The 17,608-nt window shown below is 56.3% G+C and overlaps 1 protein-coding gene across 1 annotated transcript in view; it reads right to left on the bottom strand.

Moving 5' to 3' along the window:
* The window catches only part of LOC105822924 (protein Daple-like), a gene marked incomplete at its 5' end in the record, with an annotated part of 37,864 nt that extends 20,874 nt beyond the window's left edge, over positions 1–16,990 (bottom strand). Inside the window, 8 exons of the mRNA XM_012660000.1 lie at positions 2,856–3,133; positions 4,354–4,515; positions 5,492–5,680; positions 6,675–6,816; positions 7,524–7,651; positions 9,556–10,626; positions 11,934–12,071; positions 16,806–16,990. Of these exons, the coding sequence (XP_012515454.1) occupies positions 2,856–3,133; positions 4,354–4,515; positions 5,492–5,680; positions 6,675–6,816; positions 7,524–7,651; positions 9,556–10,626; positions 11,934–12,071; positions 16,806–16,990 (2,293 nt within the window). The remainder of the gene's footprint in view (positions 1–2,855; positions 3,134–4,353; positions 4,516–5,491; positions 5,681–6,674; positions 6,817–7,523; positions 7,652–9,555; positions 10,627–11,933; positions 12,072–16,805) is intronic.
* Positions 16,991–17,608: the final 618 nt, after the last annotated feature.

Below are 17,608 nucleotides of genomic sequence, written 5' to 3'. Positions count from 1 at the left end.
CGGGCCAGCACCTGGCCCTGGGGCTGAGGATCCTCCTGCTCTGGTCTGATCCGTCTCGACAGTCCCCTTGATGCCCTGTCACAAAGCATCTTCCTTCAGCCACCTGGCAACGCAATGACTACATTTTCTGAACTCCATGCCCTTCTCTTTTAGGGAATTATAAATAAGCTACTAGGTGGTTCACTAAACACAAACAGATCTAAGAGAAACCACAACATAAACAGCCGAATTCCACTCGCTTAACAGATAATCCCTCACCCCTCCCCTGGGAGCTGGTGTCTGCTTGTTCTCAGCTGCCCTTCCCGAGGGACAGAGGCTTGCCCAGGAGCTGCCAGCGGCTAGCAGCTGTCACACACACACATGCATGTGCACACACAGTGCACTTCTCAGGGCCCCTCCACGCAGCCCTCACCTTCTCCTACGGCTTCTACCCTCCCCTCCCGGCTTCAACTTTCTCCTCCAGACTCGATCTCTGCAGGCTGCACGGCCGGCGCTGGAGGGCAGCAGAGCACAAGGTCGGAGTCTGACAAGCCCAGGCCCTTCCTCCTCCCGCTGTGCTGGAGCCTTCTGTGTTCACGGATGACGCGGGATCTCCTCCCAGTCCGAGGGGTGCACGCAGACTGCAAGTGGTGAGGGGTCTGAGGCACAGCCCTGGACCTGCCCTGTTCAGGCCAATCCCTCTCGAGAGGCCCCCTTCCTTTCTGAGCGTTTCACACTCAGGACAGGCTGACAGAGACCGGCCAGTGCTCCAGGGAAGCCAGCCTTTATCTCCAGAACCCCGTCCCCCACAGCCCCCATCTCAGCCGTCCTTCTACCATCTGCCTGAGCCCAGACTCGTGGGGAACCAAACTTGGAAACCTGCTTAGGCAGCTGCTAAAAGACACATGTCTGTGTGGCCTTTCGCCATCACCATGGCGAAGCACACGGCTTGGGGCTCTGCCCGGCTTTCAGAGTGATGACCTTTCTCATCCGGGCTAATGATTCTGGAAAAAATCCTTCAAGTTCGACAAACAAGGACCACATTAAGTCTCCCCATCTCCTGCTCCTTTGCTGTGACATCTTAGAGACGCACACTGTCCAGGTGCATCTCTAACCAGTGGTAACTACCCAACTCTAAGGCAGAAACTTCACTAGTCTTCTTGCTCACCACCGAATCCCCGGCACAAAGAGTAATGCACAGGGAGTATCTGTTAGAGGAACAAACAGGTGAGCTTGCCCGATTTAAGTGTCAAATGAAGAGAATAAAGAGCTGTCACCCCTGTGCTCCAAACGCCTGCACCATTAAACCCGCAGCCCTGCTGCAGACAGACCAAGGGGCCTCCAGTCATCTGTCCAGCCAGCAAGAAGTACTGAGTAACCACTCCATGCTGCATTGAGCAAGGAACCGCAGGGAAAATACCACCAGTGAAAACCTTAACGGATGTTAAGAATACACTAAGACACTGTCATGATATAACAGGCCCCTAAGAGTAAGATGCTTCCTTAAGTGCCTGCTGAGAGGTGGGCATCATGCTAGCATCAGATTCCTGTGAATGCTTTTTGCTCCACTTCATTAGTCAACTGAGTGCACCGCCACCATGTCTAGACACAGCACCGTGTATACAGCAGATACGCAATAAATGCAGCATGAATACGGGACGGGTGGAGAAGGGAGAGATGGAAGGAGCAGAGTCTTACAGGCGCAGATGCCTCAGCAGCCCCTGAAGGACAGATCTGGATGGGACAGGGGCTGGAGGACCCCAGACAGGGGCAAAAAGGAAGCATGTGGCGGGTGAGTAAATGAATGTCACCACCACCCACATACCCGTGAGCATCGTAAGTGCCATGCGAGGATTTTCTGGCTCCCTGCAGTGGAAACGTCCTGCTTGCTCCCACCTTGAACCAACGTTTGTGTCATCATCTCAATGAGGCCAGATCAGCGGAAGTGCCGTCAGCAGGGCCATTCACACGCACCAGAAGTGGATCTCCGCCCTCTGCTCTACTCCAGGTATTCGAGAGTCTCTCTTCAGACCCGCCTCTCTCTTAGGCGTGTTAGAGTCAGGCGCATGTCACATCCCCCCTCAGACTGGGGAGCAGCATCCTGTCCTCGCCCTCCCTGGATCCTGCCACACCTACCCAGGTGCCTGGGACCATCCGTGGTTTGCACAAGGCAGGAGCTCAGCTGACGTCGCTGAATTAATAAATACAACACCCAAGCCTGAGCTGTCAAGAATGCAAAGTTAAGATTTGTGCATTTTACCTTAAACAAACAACAAAAAAAAGGAGAGTGGGTGTGGAGAGTGGAGAGTAGGAGGCGTAGATGAAACAAGAGCGGAAGGACACAGATGACTGTGGGTGCTGGGGGATGGGTTCACAGGGGTTTCACTACACTACTCTGCTTACTTTCTATATATTCAAAATTTCCCATAATTAAAGCTTAAAAATTTAAAAAAAGCAAGCAAGCCACGCTCTGATACAGAAGAGGCGGCCAGGGAAGCTAGACGAGCACATCCCTGTGAACTGGTGGCCACAGAGAATCTCCTCCTTATTTCTGCTTTGGGGGGGAAGGGAAAGAAGGAGAGAATTCCTAAGAGGACAGGGCCCCCAAGGCCACGAGGGGCTTCCCCAGCAGGGAGGAGCCATGGCACTTCTTCCCTGCTCAGTCTCCAGCTGCACAAACTTCAAGTTGCTGAAGGTGGTGTTTTATTTCCTTCCCTTTGGGAAAGCTCAGGTGCCCCAACAACGGGAAGCAGTGGGCCAAGAGGAAATGCAGCGGGGGTGGGGAAGCCCCAGTCTTTTGCAGATCCGCTGCAGGCCCTGCCTACTCCAGGCCCGCCCACCTCGCCAAGCCCCGCCTCTCCCTCCCCAGGCCTCACCTCTCCCCCAGCTCCTTGTGTTCCAGCTCCAGGTTCCGGTGCAGCGTCTTCAGGCAGCTGTGCTGGCGGATGAGGGCCTCGTACTCGGCCGACTGCCGCTCGTGCAGTGTGCCCAGGTGCTCGTGGTCCTGGAGCAGGGCCTCGTAGGCCGCCGTCAGCTGCTCCTGCTGCTTCTGCAGGTTCTCGTTCTCATTCTCCTTGGCCGTCTGCTGGTTCTGCAGCAGCGTGTACTGTGCGGTGAGCGCGGCGCTCTGGGAGCTCAGAGTGGAGTTCTCCACCTGCAAGAGGGAGACGGCCGCGGGCCTCACCGTGTGCAGACCCACAGGAGCCCAGGCCCCCACAGGTGGTGAGCAGGGCCAGGGAGCAGGTCAAGCACTCCAGGCAGACGGGAAAATAACCGGGACCTCCAGGCAGGCAAGACCCAGGAGGGCCGAGGACAGCTGTACCAGAACTGAAGGACCTGCCTTGGGAAGGGGTGGACTATCAGACCGTGCTGCGGTCCTGAGTCGCTTTACAGATGTGAGCTTTCGGGGTAAACTATCACATGTCCTTTCTCTAGGTTACCTCCTAGTGTGCCCTCTTTGACTGTATTTAAAAGCCTATTTTTCTAGAACAAGTAGACAGAACATCTGTGAGGATACAGACCGCCTGAAGAACACTATCAACCAACGTAAGTCATATTTACAGAACACTCCATCCAACAACATCCAAAATCACCAGAAAATGGAAGAGAAGGGAATACTTCCCACATCATTCTACGAAGCCAGAATTACCATGACATTAAAACCAGGCAAGGAATTTACAAGAAGGAATAAACCAACAAATCAGTATCTTATTTTCTTGTTTTAACGATCAATGCCAACCTCTTTGCCAAATAGTTTCCTGTTCATCATCCCTGTCCTGTAAGTTACATATCTTCAAACTCTTCTCAGAAACTGCGTTAATAAAGGACAAATTCATCTTCCCACAATCTACTCATTGTAAACAGGAACAGCATCTGTCCTGGGTGGCACAGACGCTGGCTCTGCTGGCCGCTCCCAACGGTCCGGGAGCCACTTCAGAGCCCACTGCCCTCTGGGATTAAAAATTCACATGTGCTTAAAAAAAGGCTCTGCCAGGTTCTAATGTAAAGAAACCTGGTTAATTCTGTTCTGTTCTGTTCTATTTGATCCCCAAGCTCTTTTCCAAGTCGTTTCTAATTACATTTCAAGGAACAGACTTTGGGAAACATGGACAAGAATGCAAGGGAAGGCAGAGAAATGATGTTTTTCACCTGTGCAGCAATAGGTTCCATCACTGAAGATGGCTTGTAAACCATCACCACCTTCTCAGATCACTGTTTATAAGCCTATTATAATAAGAACAAAACAAAGCCCCCAACTTCCCCCATACATTGTCTTGCTGCTGCTTAGGAGTCCTGGTGCCTCGCTAGTCTCTCAGAGCCACAGATAAACATCCGCACGGGGCTCTGACCTGCTGGCCCCAGCCACGCGCTCACCTGCAGCTTGGCTGTCTGTGTCTGCAGCGTGGTGTTGTGCTCCTGCAGGAAGGCGCTCTGTTTCTGCAGCGTCAGGATCTGACTGCTGAAGGCCACATTCTGGGTCTCCAAGTGCTGTAGCTGTTCCTTGAGCAGCTGCTTCTCGGCTTGCAGAGCCGCGTTCTAGAAGATGGGGAAGCGTGAGCCAATCAAACCGGCTGGGAAGATGCTAACTGGTCATAGGTCCTTGGCTTGTAACAAACCCCCAAGAGTCGACACTTTGGGGGCCAAAGCCAAGGTCCATCAGGTGAAGGAAATACCATTTTCTCTCAACAGAATTTTTTAAAAAAAGACCACACAACATGGGGGACAGTGCATTGCACCTGAGTACATGAGTGAGGCCGAGGCACGCTGGAGTTAAAGCCACTTCTTCCTTTCTCTCTTTAATGCCTTTGTTTTCTGCTGAACACCTGAGAGTGCATTTCAGTGAGCCAAATCCATCTTCCCTTGACAACAACCCCAAGTCTCTCATAGGACAGAAAGGCAAAGCCTTAGTCTATAGCTTCGCCCTACTTAGGAGTGACAGCAGGTAGAATAAGGAGCTTCGTGTTACAAGAGACTAATAAAGACCACGTAAAGTATGCCAAAAACTGGGCTAGGGGTCAGGACCCTTGGGCCATAGTCTTGTACTATCCCTTATCAGCACAAGCCTTTGGGTCAAGTCTCTTAAATTCTAATCTGTCAAATAATGAAAGTCATCCCTAAGGACTTCGTAAAGTCACTGTTGAGAATCAGATAAAACCAGAGGTATAGACGTGCATTAGCAAACTTTTTCTGGAAGGAACAGACAGTAAACACTTTTGGGTTTTGCCAGCCATGTGGTCTCTGCCTCAACCACCTAACACTGTCCCATGGGCAGGAGGACAGCAACGCACCGCGGGAGATGGAGAGTTTGCCCCTGGTGTGAGAAACACCAAAGGCACCACAAGTGAGGAGGAGCCTGTCGGACCTTCCGGGACAACTCAAAAAGTATCCAGCTAGATCTGGACCAATTGCAACAGACTCTGACGTCCCGTGTTCTTCATAGTAACGATGCGCTGTCAATGGGACCAGCCATAGGTCTCTCCCTGAGCCACTGCGGCCGGGGCAGCCCACTCACGTTCCTCTCCAGCTCGATGGCCCGGTCCTTCACTCGGAGCAGCTCCATCGTGGCTTCCTTGTGGCTGGGCCCCCAGGTCTCCTTCCCCTGGCTGCCGGCGACCGTCTTCCCCACGGGGTGTTTGAAAGAGTTCTGCAGGAGCTTCCCCTCTTCCTGGCTCTGCCTGAGGGTCTCACACTCCTTCTTCAGCTGCAGGGCACGGCAACAAGAAAGCAGACTTCAGGCACAGGAAGCCTGGCTCCGGGCCCCACCTCAGTGGCTTGAGGGCGGCCCCATGCCAGCCACTCCCCTGCCCTCGTGTGTGATATGCCAGGCACGCTCTTTTTGCTTTTGAGGGGAGGGCACATAAGCTCTGTCCTCCATGTTTCCCCTTTACTTTCAGAGATGACAGGCAGGGCAGGGGCCTGCGACCCACTCCTGCCACATCCCGACTTCAGCCACGTGACTGTGGCAAGTCTTCTTGCCCTCCTGGGCCTCAACTGTCCACTCCATAAAACGGAGGTGAGTCTGAGAATAGGGACCAGGTGATCATGTATGTTCTAAAGCCTCTGCCAGCGCTAGAACTGCTTTGCTCCAGATTCCTACTCATTCCTCCAGCCAAGAAATGTGGCCCACATTCAAAAAGGAGGAATGGAAGAGTATGTGTGTAAGGAGGGAGTGTGTGCACACATAGAGAGCACGTATGTGTATGTGTGGAGTGTGTATGTGTGTGGAGAGCAAGTGTGTATGTGTGAAGAGCATGTGCATATGTATGCGTGGAGAACACATGCATAGATGTGTGGCAAGCACACATCTATATTCATGTGAAAAGTGTATGCACGTATGTGGAGAGCACATGTGCATGCGTGTACCAGGAGCAGACGTGCGCATCTTCATCAGCACTGGGCACTGTCTACCCCACCTGCAGGCTGCCGCTCGGTGCCTGTGGCTTGGTTTTGCATGGGGCTCTCAAGGGGTGTCCCCAGACCCCACCTGGCAGACTCGGTGCCGCTCTGAGCCGCTGCCTCCTCCCCCCGCGGGCCTCTGGCTCTCCCTTTGGCTTTGTCCTGTCCTGACGCACGTGATTCTGATGGCGGTTCATCCCTGCCCCAGGAATCTGCCACACAGACCAGGGGCTGGAAAGGGCGAGGCAGAGACCCGACAGCTCGGGCCCAACACGCAACTCCACGGCGGCAGCTCTTACCGTCTGGAGCTCGTTCTGTAACTGGTGGTTCAGGCTCACTTTCTCTTCCATCTGCGCTTCCAAGAACACAATCTTTTCTTCTTTCATGGCCAGTGTTGTTTTCAGTGCTGATTCATTTCTGCCCTCCAAAATCTTGTACTTTCTGAAAAACGTAAAGGTGTAACAGTATCGTTTATCTGCCTCTTCACCGGCGAGCTCCCAATCTCCTAACTGCCAACACATCTCTCCTTCCATAAAGCCGGTTTTCTTCACCACGCTGCAGTCAAGAAATCGGGAGCCCAAACCCAGCTGTCCAGCACCCTCTCCACGGCTCCCTGAGTAGACACACCTGTGATACCTTCAAACATGACACCATGGCTATAGTTTTACAGTCACTGTCTTGGGGATATTATCATATTATGGCCATTTTACAGATGGGGAAACTGAGTCTCAGAAAGGTTAAACAATTTGCCCAAGGCCACAGTGCTAGCTAAGTGGTAAGTCCACGGCCTTTCCACTAAAAAGGTATCCCATTCTCAGGCATGTGCATTTTGTTGGTTACAAGTCCCAGAAAAGTCCAAGATGCTAAATGTCCTTGAAAAATGAGGCCATTTAAGAAAGCATTGCAGAGAGAAGCTGCAATCGTCAAACTTTTTAAAAAATCAAGAAGCCTTTTTATCAGACAGAAATCTATTTCCACACCTGCCTGAGAGCCTCAGGGAACAAGACGTGGAATATAAGGGACATCGGCTTAAGGAACCATGTGAGGACAGCACCCTGAGTTGTGGAGAGTAAGCGGAGGTCTCAGGCTGAGGCCTGGAGACCATGCAGCGGCGGGAAGAGCTCCCGTGGCAGAGGGGACGCCCTCACGTGTCACCGTTGCTGTTGTCGTCCTGCAGCAGCAGCTCCTTGCTGAGGCCGACCTTCTCCAGCTCCTGGCCCAGTTTGTCCAGCTCACCGCTCAGCTGCTGGCTCTTCAACTTCTCCAGCACCAGGTCCTGCAACGACAGTGAGGCAGGCGTGTGGGACGGGAGCGCAGCAGAAAGATGGCAGAGAGGCCGGTGCCAGCCTGGCTCAGGGCTGAGCAACCGTCTTCCCAGGCCATGGCTCACCACTGCCTCGTGGGGAACCCTGAGCCTCTGGGATGCTCTTCCTGCAGAAAGGGAGCGAGCACGCTTTCCAGCCCTCCTGACACTGCAAACGACCAGACCACGTGCCACTGTTGGGGATGGGGCTAAGGGGCTGCTCCCCTAAGATGTGTCTGGAATGCCACTTTTGCTGACCTCTGACTAGCACGTTTGGTTTCTGACAGTACGACTGCCTTTCTATGGAGCAACAAGTAATGAAATGCTCGCTGCAGACAGGCTGAAACAGACGGAAAAGAAGTATAAAGAGGGCAAAGATGTTATTTCAAACTCTGGCTTTGGTCTCCTTTTCAGAACCTGGGTGTGGAACTCACATGAGTGGTTCCCCTCCTCCATCCCACTCTCCTTCAGCCCCTCTTTGCGGCTCTCCAGCCAGTGACCACTCTCCGCCCGGTGTCACAGGTACTCACATGCATGCTCATCCCTCGTGCCGAATCGTGAGACCCGCAGTGGCAGTGTGACGGAGGCAGTGATGCTCACCACCTGCTCCCCCAAATTTCCCAGCCACCCTGCGTCAGCTGAAGCCAGGTGACCAGTCCCAGCCAAGGGGCTGTGGGTGGGAGTGACGTGGGGCACTTGCTGGCTAAAGCACGGAAGAGTGTGTGTGTGACATTCGGCTGCCTTTCACCTGCCACAGCCACCTGAGCCTGGTGCTGAGCTGGCGGAGTTGTGAGATCAAACAGCCTGGACTGCCGATGGCAGCATGGAGGACAGACCCCGCGGAGAGTCCCCGGGCCTCCGGTGAGTGAGAGGTGAGCCTTTGCTGCTCTCAGCCTTGGGATCCTAGGGTTGTTGGTTACCGCAGCACGACCCAACCCCAGGCTCACAGAGACGGGGCTATGACGTGTATTCATAGCTGGGATCTCTCCCCCGTGGCTCACTGACTTGCTTGTGCTCTGCATTCACCAAAGCTGATTTGGCGCACAGCACCACACACTGGGTGTGGCTGCGTTTCTGAGCTCTGCCCACAAAGTGCCATCTTCCACGCAGAGGGGCCAGAGGAGGACTCTGCCAGGGGGTGGCCGGGCCACAAGATGGCGGAAGCTGGGCACTGGAACATGGCCTTAAGCACAGCGACTGAGGGACCCGCTTCGGCCACGTGGGCTTCTCTCAGTGTGGGACGGCCCCCAGACTAAATTCCTGCATGTGTGAGACTAAACTTGCGCCAGGCCGCTCAGATGCTCAAGTCATCTCCTAGAGCAGCCGTTCACCCTAATGTACAGCACGAATGCTCGGGTGACCCGCGCAAAGGATGCCAGGGCAAAGTAGGAGAGTTTTAAATCCGTCAAGAGATCCTGTAATTCCATTTCTAGGAACATATTCTAAGAAAATAGTGTGATAGATTCATGATAGTGTATGTGTATGCAAGGACATCCAGTGTTATTTAATAGTGGAAAATACTGGAAAGCACCTAAATGTCCAAAAAATAATCACAGTAAACCTACAGGATCCAGTATCTTGAATCCATTGAGTAATTGTGGCTTTAAAACCTATTTAATAAGACATAATAAATAAAAAAACAGAACAGCTCCCCTGTGTACACAGCATATGGAGCGTGTGTCTGCTGACACACACGGGGAAACAATGGAATGAAACACCGGAGCGATTCTCTCTGGGCAGCAGGATTGGAATGCGTCGTTTACCCTGGGCTCTCAGACCTTAACGCGGAGGCATTTGAGGAACACAGAGTCCCACTTCTACCCTGGAACCCTGCCTGCCGCCATCCCCACTCACAGGGGCCGCCTGTGCCCGCTCACCTCCCGCAGGGTGGTCAGCGTCCTCGTGTGCACGATGACCTGCTTGGTGAGGTCCCTGTTGTCCTTCTCCAGCTCCTTCAGCTTGCCGGCCGCGTCCCTGCAGCGGGCCAGCTCGCGGTCCAGCGCGCGGCTCTCCTTCTCGGCGGCGGACAGCTTGGCGGTGCTGTCGTCCAAGACGGCGTCCTTCAGCTCCACCTGCTGCCACAGCCGCTTGGCCTCCTTCTCCAGCAGCTTCTTGTCCTTCTCGAGCTGGGCCACCTCCTGCTCCAGGGCCTTCTTGTCCCTCTCGGCCCGCTCCAGCTGCACGCCGGCCAGCCGGAGGGCCTCCAGGTCCCGGCGCAGGGCCTGGTGCTCGGCCTCCAGCTCGCCCAGCTCGCTCTCCAGGGCCTGCGACCTGCGGCCGCTGCTCTCCAGGCTCTGCTGCAGCCGCAGGTTCTCGGCGCTCACGCTCTGGTAGCTGAGCTCCAGGCGCTCCGACTTCTTGCCCAGTGCCTTCAGTAGCTCCACGTTCTTCCTCAGCTCCTCCTTCTCGCGCTCCAGCTGCTGGTTCTCCCTCTCGATCTGCGCCATCTTGGCGCTGGTAAAGCGCATGGCCTCCACCATCTTGCGCAGCTCCAGGTTCTCTGCGTCCAGCTGTTTGTTGTCGCGCTCCAGGTCCTCGAGCTGCACCGACACGTTCTGCAAGGTGTCCAGAGACTTCCTCAGCGTCCGGTTCTCCAGCTGCAGGCCCTGGCTCTCGTGCTCCAGGGCCGTGGCTTTCTCGGTGGCCGTCTCCAGGGAGGTCACCTTGCTGGCCAGCTGCGCGTTCTCCTCCTGCAGCCGCTGCAGCTCCCCCTCCAGCTTCTCTGCCCGCTGCCCCTTCTCCCTGGCCTGCTCCAAGTCCTTGTGCAGCTGCTGCTTCTCGAACTCCAGCTGGCTGAGTTTGCTGCTGGCCTCTGTCACCGTCTGGTGGAGGGCTTTGTTCTCCTTCTCCACGTCTTTCACGCGGGCCTCGCTGCTGACCTGTGACCTCTCCCGCAGCGACCACACCGCTCGGTTGAGGTGGTCCTTTTCTTGCTCAAGGTCCTTGATCTATGGGAAAACACAACAGGCAAAACCCAGGCTGCTGTGAGAACCTATTACAGTGATGCGGTTCACACCAGGGGCTGGAAAGCAGAGGCCTTGAAGGACCGACCATCCTACCTGTGCCCAAATGCTATGACGCTCCCCAGAGGCCTGACGTAGACTCAGGTGAGCAGGCGCAGACAAAATTGCTTAAGACAGTTCAACTCAAAATACGCTCAGAGCAACCAGGATGGCTTTAAAATGTAACCTACATCTCTCTCCCTCACTTGAAAGTTTCAGCGATTTCCCTTGTACTTTTGGTCATGGGACCAGGACCCTGATGACTGGGCCCTGCCCACCTCTGTGGCCTCCTCTTAGGCCACTCCCAGCCCCTTCCTCCCACAGACACTTTGCACATGCTGTTCCCTCTGCCTGGAGTGCTTTCCCTAGGACTCCAGCCCCACCAGCTGCTTCTCATCCTCAGGGTGGGGTCCACAAAGAAGCCTTGCGTGACAGCTCTGAGGTGGCCCTGCACCCCAGTATTCTCTCCCTCAGCAGCACACACCTGAGATCGCCTCACCTGTTACCTTTGCCTTCCCAGCTGAGCTACACCTGGGCAGGGCCCCGCCTGTTCACTACGTGCAGGGCCATCCCAACTCTCTTCTCCCGTTCACTCCTCTACCTCAGAGGCTGAAAAACTAAACTCTCAGTACTCCCTCCTCCCCTGCAGACAGAGGCAGTCACGCGTTAGCTGGCTAAGGCGACGTGTCCAGAGGGTCCTCAGGAGGACCTCCCTGTGCACCTCCCTCCTACCTGTACCTTGGGGTGTGCGGCAGCCACTGCTAAGGCCGGCAGGGCAGTAAGCGAGAGGCCTGGTTCCCGACGGCATCACTGAGCCACTGCATAGCCCTGGGCTGCCTACCCTGGGACTTCTTGGAGGGTGGCAAATAAAATCATGTAGGTTTGTCAGGGTTCTTGGGACACTATGGACATGCACAGGCGGATCGTTCTTTGTCATGGAGAACTGCGTTATGCATTGTGAACATCTGGCAGAATCCTTGGCCTCTACCCACTCCCTGCCAGGAGCACCAACGCTCTTCTCCCCCAGGTCGTGACAACCAAAAATGTCTTCAGATTTTGCCAAACGTCCCCTGGGGGACGAAACCCAGCCACCTTTCCCCACTGCCATTTGAGAAGTGCTGGTTTAAGCTGCAGCCAAGCGAGGTGACTGATAGCCCGCGCACCCGTGACGCATTTCCAGGACTGGCCAAGATCCTCAGCTCCCCTCTCCCAGGCAAGGCTCCGGGGGAGGCCCTAGCTGTGGGGACACCCACCTGCTGGGCCCTGTTGGCCTTCAGGGCCTCCATGTCGCTCTGTAGCTGCTCCTTCTCTTTGATCAGCTCCTCGCTGAGGGTCTCCAAATCCTGGTTGCTCTGCTTCTCTCTCTCCAGCTGGGTCTGTAGCTTCTCGATCTGCAGAGCCCACAGACCCAGCCCGGGGCAGAAGTCAGTCTCGCCAGGTGAACCACGTTTTGGAACAAAACCAAACCCTCTCAGCCCCACAGAACACTTTAAGGAGACTTTACTCAAGGAAATCTCCCAGCGTGGTTCTGTGGACCTCCTGGCCCTTGACCTTCTCTCCTAGAGAGGAGGCCATCAGGCACGGATCTGTCCCCAGCCTCCCTCTGCCTCTTCCAGCCTCCTGTGCTCCACTGCCCAGGTCCGCCGACGCTGGGCACCCGACGGTACCTCACTCACCCATCACCCTGTTCTCCTCCCTGAGACTCCCTCCTTGCCTTAGTAGGTGACGTCACCCAGCTGCTCGAGTGGTCCTCCTTCCTCTTCCACCTCCATGCAAGTTTGTCACCATGGCCCCGTCCTTCCTATCCATTCTGTACCCGCTAACACCCCACTGCCTCTGCTCCAGGCCCCGCCACATTCCCTCCTGCCTGGACAGCTGCCCAGGGATCCCCCCGACACCAGGCTCCTCTGCTAGAATCCACCTGTGCCCCACCCTCCCAAAGAACAGGGCCTGAGAATCTGCATTCGACGTAACCCTAGCGACCCTGGGCTGCTGGTTTGGGAACACTGCTCTAAAACTATGGTTCTCAAGGAGGACGATCTGGGGAGCTCTGGGAAACTGACCCTCAGGCCGAAGTTAAATCAGAACCTCTGGGGATAGATCCAGAGATGCCCAGGCGACCCTGGTGATTAGTCCGGACTGAGACGCTGCTCTAAATCAGCTTGCCGGGGTGGGGCCTGCACGGAGAGGTTTGCAGAGATCCTCGGGTGACACTAAGGCTCACCGTCTAAGGTAACTCAGCCTCGCTTCTCTCGTGAGGGGCCGCCAGCTCTCCTGCCGCCCAGGTCTGTGCAGTCTCGACCCTCCACAGGAGGGTGCAGGCGTAGAGTCCACCAGCGGGCACGGGTGGGCCCGGCAGGGCTCAGACCCCGTTCCCTGCCCCAACCTGGGGAACCCCAGGACAAGAGTGCCTCACCCCTCCAGGCTGCCTGTGGGTCCTTCTCAAAAGTGAGACTCTGTTTATCTTTCCCGTTTCCCAGCAGAAGGCCTGGGGCCCAGTGGGAGCCGGAGCTCGCCTCCAAGGAGCCCGCCTGGAGAGCACGGGTCAAATGCAGGAAGCAGCAGTGGTGCCCACTCTCGCTCCCAGGGGGGCCTGCCCCGTAGCCCCCAACCCCGCCCCGGGCTAGGCTGGCGCAGGGTCTGGCTGTCTCGTCTCCCCACTTGCTGCTAATTCTTGGCCCCTCACCCCTGCTGCCCCTTCCTTTCCAACCTTTACGTTTCTGACCATTGCTGCTTCTGGTCTAAAGATGTGGTTTCCCGGATCCCACCCACCACTGCCGGACCTCATGTTTCTCCTTCTGTGGTGCTGTGCCCCACACTCCTGTCCACCCCCAGAGGAGCCGGCGCCCCTGAGGAGCTGACCGTGCAGAGACGTGAGCTGGCTGCAGGCCTTCTGGCCCCAAGGGGGTTTCCCGTCCCTCCCGAAGCCCCTGGCTTGGGCTACGGGCTCCTGTGGTTCGCCTCTGGGTTCGCAGGGCCCCGGGGCTGCTATGTCTCCAGATGGGCTGCTCCTGACTCCTTGTGATAGGCCCCCAAAGGGTTGCCCCTCTTCCCCTGAAAATGAGGATTCTTTCCTTCTCGACTCAAAGATGGCACTCTTATGAAATCAACACAAAATTCCAGACACAGGAGGGAGACAGCTTCTCTAGGACCCATGGAGGTGCCACAAGTTAGATGAAAGATGTTTTAACTTCGGGGAACTATGATTTCCACTGGTGTCTCAGACCTAAGCCAGCTCACAGCCTGGGCTACGCTCAGGGTGAGGTGGGAGAGCTGGGCTGGCTCCCGGGGTCCCCTGTGGGGCTCAGCGGGGCCTGGTGGGCTCACTTATGGACTGAGAGATGCTAGCCAGGTGGCTGAGGCTGGGGAGAAGAGCTCAGGATGGGCTGAGCTGGCCGAGGGGCAAAGCGGCCGGAGTGCGCCCCTCCGCTGGTGCTAAAGTGTTCCTCCATCAATACCGGGAGCACCGCTGTGTCTTACCGTCCCCGACCTGGGCCAGGTGTCAGGACAATAAGACAGTGCAACATGTACAGAGGGTGAAAGAACCACCCTGCTGGGTCGGGCCGGATTCCAGCCAGGCCCAGGGTGGGCTGAGCAGGACAGGGAGGAGGCAGGACAGCTCTTGCCTGGGAATGGTGGCCCCTCCCTTCCGGCCCTCCCAACCCCCAGCCACCAGGGAGTCTGCGCCAAGACTTGGCCTCCCAAGGGCCACACCAGGAGAGGGCTGGTGTCAGGCCAGAGAGGCAGGAGGGTGGGACCCGAGGGACGGGGGCGTAAGGAGTCGTGCTGGGTGGGCAGAGGAGGGGCCACAGCAGACGGGCTGGGGTGGCAACAGGCCTGAGAGCCACCCTTGCAGCCTGCTGGGAGGGGACCCACAACGGCCCTGGGCCAGCGAGATTACACTGCAGGCTTTCCGGGGCAGAGCTGAGAGGACCTGCAGAGTTGGAAATTCTCATCTTCCTAAAGGTCAATTCTGTTTTACCGTGGCCAGGGGTGGACTGCCATGTATGAAGTCATTTCCTGTGCCGGGCCCACGTGAACCTAAGACCGTCCAGGCACTTTCCCCACGCTGCCCCGCATCAGAAGATGTGGCCTGAGATGGGGGTGTTTTGTGCTGTCCTACAAAGAGACGACAAACCACTTGGCAGCTCAAACCCTGCAAGGTACACAGTGCTTCAAAGGGACCAGAGTGAACAGCACGCACAGCAGGGGATGTCCCAAGAGGTGAGGGAACAGCAGAGCAGGCCCAAGGGGACCCAGGAATCCTGCCTGCAGCCCACACTCCTCCCGCAGCCTGTGATGCCTCAGGTTATGCCGCTGCCAGGACTCGGGGCAGGTTGGGAGACACCTGCAAGTGCCAGTCGGACATGGTGCTCAGCCAGCAAGAGGGTCTCGCCTCCTCCCTTGGCTGGAATCTGCCAGCTGGCGTGTCCAGAGCCCACCATGCACCTGTGCCACCCTCGGTGTGGACCAGGTGGATCTGATGTCCTCTGATCCTATAGGCAACCCCCAGCCTCCCAACGGCCTGAGACCGAATCGGCCGCCTGAACGGGGATCCTCTAACTGCAGAACAGGACCGGCCTGTAAACGTGTCTGCTCTCCCGGCCGTCTAGGTTCCACTGTGCGACCAGGGAGACCCAGCAGCTGTCCTTAAAAGCAAATGCAGTTCGGCTGGCTCTTCTTCCCTGTCCCGTAAACCAATAGGAGGGACTGAGCATGGACTTCCTCGTTTTACCACCAGCAAGACCCTAAAATGCTCCTCAACGGTCTCACACACACACACACAGCTCCGCATCTGGAATTCGGAACCTCACATTACTGTTTCTGCTCCCTTCCCTACTTCACGCCTGTTAGCAGCACACGGCTGTCTTCACTGAGCGCTTACTCTGTGCAGACCCCTTACTAGCTCCCGCCACCCTCACATGCCCGTTAGGTGATGTGACACAAGAGGAAATGCCTATGTGGTCTCTGCCCACGTTCCTGGCACGAGCTCCTAAAACCCTTGGAATCTCCAAAGTGACAAGTGTCTTTCATGTATGCTAGTGAGATGTCCAGGGCTGGGGGTTTCTTGGCCGGCTTCGGGTTGTTGGTTGTTTGCCGGGGGACCCACCCCTTTGTTTGGGGGTTTGGACTTTTCGGCCCCCCCCCTTCGGGGGGGGCCGGGGGGGTTGGCGTTGGGTTTGGCCCTTACTGGCCGTTGTTTTTTCACCCTTGCTTTTTTTTCCACCCCAAAGGGCAAGGTCAGAGAGCTTCCAGGTTGGTGACCACGTGGAGGCGCTGGGAGGGGGAGACCCAGAGTGGGTGTGGGAGCTCCCCAGGCCTGCACTTCTATCCTACCTGGCTGCTCCCGAGCTGTGCCCTTTACAATAAGTGAATACACTAAGCCGTCCTAGCAAATGGTGGACCCCAAGGAGGGCAGTCTGGGAACCTCTGATTTAGTCAGTTGGAAGCACAGGTGACAAGCCGGACTTGGACCAGCATCTGAAGTGGGGGGCAGTCCTACAGGACTGAGCCCTCAACCTGTGGGGTCTGCGCCAACTCCAGGTAGACAGCGTCAGAAGCGAGTAAGACTGGAGGACACCAAGTTGGTGTCCACCGAGAACCGGAGAATTGCTTGGTGGGGAAAAGCCACACATCTGGCGTCAGAAGTGAAGCACTGAGAGCAGCGACGTAGAAGAGAAAAAGGTTTTCTGTCTACAGGTAGGTAGGCAGGTATCCCTCCAACCCCACTTCACAAGAGACAACAAGACACACAGAAGTCACATGTCCAGCAGAGCAGGGACAGCCATGCTGCCTCTGACACTCTGTCTACAGGTAGGTAGGTAGGTAGGTAGGTAGGCAGCCCACCAACCCCATGTCACAGGAGACACGATACATAGAAGTCACATGTCCAGCGGATCAGGGACAGCCATGCTGCCTCCGATACTCCTCAGGTGTCACCGTGTCCCTCCGTTGTAATTGTGCCTGCACCTGGATGCTGCACTGTCCCAGTGGCGTGCCCTCCCCGACGCCCGAGTGCCCTGCCTGGCCACCTTCCTGCCTGTCTGTTCCAGACGAGGACTGTGGTGGGAGGGCGGGCGTCCCAGATCTCTGTGCCTCCGCAGCCCCAAGCGGGCCCAGGTTACCTTCTTACTGAGCTGCTGGTTCTCCTTCTCCAGCTCCCCGCACTTGAGGCTGCTCTCTTCCAGCGACAGGGACGCGTCCCGCAGCCCCTGGATGGTGCTCTGCAGGCTCTGGTTCTCCTTCTCCAGCTTGAGGATGCGGCTGGAGGCGCACTCGTTCAGCTCGAACACGAACGACTTCCTGGAGGCTGGAGCACAGAGGCCGGTCAGAGCCCAGTGTCCCAGGGGCCTTGGCTTCCACTCTGCCCCTGCGCCCAGGATTTAAGGGGCCTGGGAGGGGCTCCCCCCGGGTCAGCTAGGCCCCCCTGTGCCCCTCCACTCCCACCTCACGTGGTACTGCTGCTGTCAGTGCCCAAGGGTCCCTCTGCGGCACAGCTGGGGGCTGTTGGGGGCAACCCAGAGCTCAGGAAGAAGCAGGCTCCAGCTGAGGTGCCAGTGCAAGAGTTCAAGGCTGGAGGACTTACGGGAACCACTTGTTTACCGGGCTGCCAACCTGTCTAACTCAAGGATCTCAGAGGCTAACAGGTGACGTTTGCTGTGCTTGCTCAGAGTAGTGGGTGTCTGGGCTGCTTGGCAGGGAGGGACCTGACCAGTCACGTCAGCTGCAGGTGACAGGAAGCTATGCTAGGACACATGCCTAGCACTTGCCAGCCTGAATGAGAGCCTTTGCACAGAGATACCTGTTTGTGATTTCATAATAAAAGTGACCCAGGATATGCAAATTGCTTAAAGGATGCTAAATAAAATGAAAAATCAGCTCTAGATAGTAAAAGGCAGGTATCTGTTCTGCTTTGAAGCAGCTCTGA

This window comes from Propithecus coquereli, unplaced genomic scaffold (assembly GCF_000956105.1).
Source record: "Propithecus coquereli isolate 6110/MARCELLA unplaced genomic scaffold, Pcoq_1.0 Scaffold646, whole genome shotgun sequence".
Classification (NCBI taxonomy): Eukaryota; Metazoa; Chordata; class Mammalia; order Primates; family Indriidae; genus Propithecus; species Propithecus coquereli.
Note: the sequence above shows the minus strand (reverse complement) of the source record. Positions and strands in the feature narration are given on the sequence as shown.